Below are 5,028 nucleotides of genomic sequence, written 5' to 3' on the forward strand. Positions count from 1 at the left end.
TTTTTTAAATTTGAAATCTGTGTTAATGTATTATGGTAATTAAAAAACATCTTTATAAAAGGCTTGTCAGGGATTTAGTCAAAATGAAGCTGGTTGATGAGTTTATGGGAATTCATGAAATTATTTTACTTATGTAAATATGTTTAAAATCTGCCTACTAAAAAAAAAAATGAAACAAAAGTGAAAAACTCAAGTGCAGCTAGCATTCCAGCCTATACTATGTGACAACCTTACAGAAGCTTTGTAATTGTGGCCACAGAGGAAATTTAGAATCCTGGTTCTGAGCCATCCTAGCTATAGCTTGGATGAGGCATCTAGTTTCTCTGGAATAAAGCTGCTGTGTTTGTAGTGCAGGATGATTAAACTAGACCACAGGGGTTCACTCCCATCTCCCTGGCTGAATCTCTTCATAGAGATTCTGCTATTATCTTCTAAGAAGGAGCTCTCATCTCCAAAAATCCCTACTTTACATTGTGTTCCATAGATAAAAAGCAATAGTTATTTACAGAATTCAAAACAAGTCTAGTAATTTAATATACAGTGGAACTCCTTGATAAGTATAATTACTTAACCTCAAGGTAATATATGCTTCCATTTCCTACCTTCAATTTTACACTTAGACTCACAAGACAGTTATAAAAATTTACACTTATATGGATCGAAATGTTACCCACAGCATACCTAAAAAATTTTAAGTCACAAACACTGAATTTTTACTTTTTCCTGTCCAGAAGAAACTATTTAAGTACGAACTTCTAATGAAACTACCAAACATCTGTGTAGATAGACAACATGAATTACCTTTTTGCTTAACTCTGGAAAAGTGATGCTCTCGAAAGGGAAAGACTGGTCATCAACTATGTGCCAGTGGAGGACATTAAACTTATTAAAAGCCATGGCATCCTGCAAACAAACATGTTTTAAAAATTATATACTACCTAGAAAACACTAGTCCAATTCACACATCTGCATTTAGAACAGTTTCCAATGTATCTGCTTCTGTTTAACAGTGAGTTTCCAGTGAAGAAACAATGTGGAAGAAGTGTTAAGTTCTTTATCTTACATTCTCATCATAACCAATCAGTCTCCAAAGCCTAAAAGAGGGGGTTGGGGAGAGGGAAGTGGAAGAAGCTGGTCATAGGGTCAAACTTATAGTAGCAAGAAGTCCCAGGGCTGTGACACAGCATGGTAACAGCAGCTCACACCGCTGAGGGCAAACAGCAAAGTTGTGGTATTTTACTTTGTCTTTTTATTACACCTGTATGTGCTAGTGGGCGCTAACTAAGCACCGCCATGTACGTGACACCATTAGGAAGTGTGCCTTAACTTTATAGAACAATGTCACTGACACTGGGGAAAGAAAGATCTCTGGGAGCTGATTCATTTTGAAATAAAAATGGTCCTTAACATAAATTTTTTAAAAACCTAGACAGAATTTGTATGTATTCTTACCAGATGATTTTGCTCATATGGAATATAGAGAAGACAAAAGAACAGACAAAACAAGGTTGAAACAAGCCCCTCAAACCTGACTATGCAACTGAGGTCATCAGAGGATGGGGTGCCAAGGAAGCGGGGAGTCAGTGGATGCTGATGAAGCGTGGGTGCTCTTGTGGTGGGTGTGGGTTCAACATACATCTGAAGAGGTGTGCATCTATACCCCTAAATTACAGTATTGTACACCAGTGACCACAATAAAAAATAAAACATTTAAAAACAAAATAGGTGCTGTTCACCCAATGCAACGATAGTGAAGGCAAAGATAAACAGATGGATTACATCAAGTTGAAGAGAGCAAAAGAAACATTACAAAAACAGACATCCCAGTGATTGGGAAAAAATTTTCTCACACAAAACTAGTAATAAAGGATTGATCACAAACATACACAAAGAACAGTGAAACTCAACAAAAATAACTCCATCAGAAAATGGGCAGAAGAGCTAAAGACACTTCTCCAAAGAGGAAATGCAGATGGCCAACAAGCATATGAAAAAATGTTCAACATCATTTGTAATAAGGGAGGTACAAATTAAAACCACAATGAGATACCACCTCATACCAGTGAGAACAGCACATCTTAAAACAACTAGCAATAACAAATGTTGTTGAGGACGTGGAGAAAAAGGAACGCTCCTGCATGCTGGTAGGAATGCAAACTAGTACAACCACTATGGAAAACTGTTGGAGGTTCCTCAAACTGCTAAACATGGAGCTTCCATCTGACCCAGCAATCCCACTCCTAGGTATCTACCCAAAAGACACAAAAACACTGATTCAAAAAGACACCTGCACCCCCATGTTTATTGCTGCTTTATTTACAATAGGAAAGACATGGAATCAACCCAAATGCCCAAAAGGAGATGACTGGATTAAAAAGATGTGGTACATATACACAACGGAATATTACTCAGCAACCAACCAACCAAACAAACATGCCTTTTGCAGCAATATGGATGAAGCTGGAAAAGATCATGCTTAGTGAAATAGGCCAGAAAGAAAAAGAAAAATACCATATGGTTTCACTCATAACAGGAATATAAAGGACCAGGGGGAAAAATAATAATAATGAACAACTATACACCAGAGACATTTTATGGAGGTGGGGTGGGGAATGGGATCAAAAACACTGGGGGGAGGGAAATGCACTGGACTATGGTGATGGCACATGGGTGATTTGGTGACGGGAAGCCCATGGGGATTACAACTGAGATGGAAAAAGGTACAAAATGATGTAAAAATAAATTATATTTTTTAAAATGCTCATTTTGCCCAATTCTAAGGTAAGTATTGTACACCCAAAAACAAAACCAGATGCTATTACCTTAACACCAGATTAGCAAAGAGTGAGGCAAAGGTATGTATGCACCACTATACTTTAAGCATACACTGGTTGGTGTGACTTTTCTAGAAGGCAACTTTGTATCAAAAAATAAAATGTATAGATCTTTGAGCCAGAATTTTTTTTAAAAGTTTTATTTATAGATACAAGAACTGGGGGCACAGGCCAGAGGTGGGGAAGGGATGAGAGGATTCACTAGAGTGGGGAGCAGAACAGGCAGATCTAATGAAATACACTGCTGAGGGGAGCAGTGGGCGAGACAGGAGAGGTCTACTATGGGTCACCTCCCTGGCCGGGGTTAAATTCATGCTGCAGTGGCTGCATAGCTTCACAGTGTTGTGCTTTAAACTGCTGCACCATCAGGGAGGGCCCTGAGCCCAGAAATTTAATTTTAAGAAGTTATCAAGAAACAACCCTGACAAATGTGCAAATATAAAGTTGTTTAATCCAGTGTTGATTGTGATAACATAAATGTTTATCAGCAGGAGACTCATGAAACGAAATGCTATATATAATATAAAAATAGAACATTGAACTGTATCAGAAAAAATATAAACTATATATTCTTTCACAGAAAGTTGTCCACAGTTTTGTTAAAAGGTAGCTAATATGCAATCCCACATTTAAGTTCTTTAAAAAGTCTTGTGGCCCTCCCTGGTGGTGCAGCAGGTTAAAGCACAGCACTAAGAAGCTAAAGCCACTTTCGCATGCGTTAGATTCCCGCTGCCCCGGAGGTGACCACATGGCAGGGCAGACCTATCCTGACCCGCCCGCTGCCCCCCTCAGCAGTGTACTTCATCGATCTGCCTGTTCTGCTCCCTGCTCTGTCTCTGGTGAATCCTCTCACCCACTGCATCTCTGGCTTGTACCCCAGTTCTGTATGAGTAAATAAATCTTTAAAAAATAATAATAGTAATATAATAATAAAATAAATAAATAGTCTTGTGTGTTAACATGTTCATTTCTAAGTTTTAAATGAGATTTGGGACACTGAAATTTATGTATATTTATAATGTTTGAACTTTTTCCACCATGCATTTACTTCTTCAGTAAAATTGACAATGTCTGCTGAGGAAAAGAATTCAGGGCTAATGTAAATGTGAAAATAATTGTTTTCATAGCAGCGTGTTCTTAATCAAGTGAAAGTACAGAAAATGTCCTCACTCCTACCAACTGTTGGAAACTGTTGGGGATGAATCAATGAAAGACAATGAGAAAACATGTTTTGTCAGCTTCACACACAACTCCCATTACCTGCTTCTCAGCTGAGAAAATACACTTCCCAGGGAGAGATAATACATGAAAAATTAATCCCCCTGCTCTAACCTGTACAACAGCCTATGTACCCAAAATAACAATTGAGTAAAACGATAACCTACCAGAGTTTTTAGAATAGTTTGAACTGGCAGATAGTGTCTCGCTGTATCGATTAAAACTCCTCTATGAGGAAACCTTGGAGAATCAGTAATGCTGGATTCATTGATGATGAACTAGAAAGACAAAGTAAATTTCTGATTTATCATATTCTCTTAAGCTCAATGAAGACTACATCTATCTATGCAAATACTAGATGAAAGGTTAATTTTGAACCAAAAAAAGTGAAATTTACTTTTCCATGTAAGATAAAAATTTGGAGAGCAAGCATTAGAGGCAATTAATAGCTAAAAAGTTTATATTTTTTCTAGATTTATCCAACAGTATTGTAGTATACTACTCATACTTACAGTCCCATAAGTATCTTGATAAATTAACTGGCTAAAGGTCTCTAAACCTAGGGAAAGTAAAATGTAAAATGTATTACATTACTTTGTAAGATAACAGGAAAAAATAACTTGGATTATTTAAACACAGACCCATAGCCAGAGAAGGTAAATAGAATTAAGTACAGTATTACACCCATACTTTGTAACACAGCTGACTTTGTAAAATCAAAGCTCGATTTAAAAATAATCCCTTTTGCCATCTAAAGAATGCATTACTTAATGTACCAATCTCCGAGGTTTTATTTGAATTATAAACAGAAAAAATATATTGTGTTGGGCCCTCCCTGGTGGTGCAGCGGGTTAAAGCACTGCACTGAGAAGCTAAAGCTACTTCCGCATGAGTTCGATTCCCGCCTGCCCTGGAGGAGATCCACATGGCGTGGCAGACCTCTCCTGACCCGCCCGCTGCTCCCCTCAGCAGTGTA

The 5,028-nt window shown here is 37.7% G+C and overlaps 1 protein-coding gene across 1 annotated transcript in view; it reads right to left on the reverse strand.

Moving 5' to 3' along the window:
- Positions 1 to 5,028, reverse strand: part of HEXB (hexosaminidase B (beta polypeptide)) — a 24,816-nt gene that overhangs the window by 10,328 nt on the left and 9,460 nt on the right. Inside the window, exons 4-6 of the mRNA XM_004678447.2 lie at positions 4,565 to 4,611; positions 4,220 to 4,330; positions 802 to 903 (exon numbers count right to left, since the gene is read on the reverse strand). Coding sequence (XP_004678504.2) covers positions 802 to 903; positions 4,220 to 4,330; positions 4,565 to 4,611 — 260 coding nt within the window. The remainder of the gene's footprint in view (positions 1 to 801; positions 904 to 4,219; positions 4,331 to 4,564; positions 4,612 to 5,028) is intronic.

This window comes from Condylura cristata, unplaced genomic scaffold (genome assembly GCF_000260355.1).
Source record: "Condylura cristata isolate star-nosed mole 26May11 unplaced genomic scaffold, ConCri1.0 scaffold00007, whole genome shotgun sequence".
Lineage (NCBI taxonomy): Eukaryota > Metazoa > Chordata > Mammalia > Eulipotyphla > Talpidae > Condylura > Condylura cristata.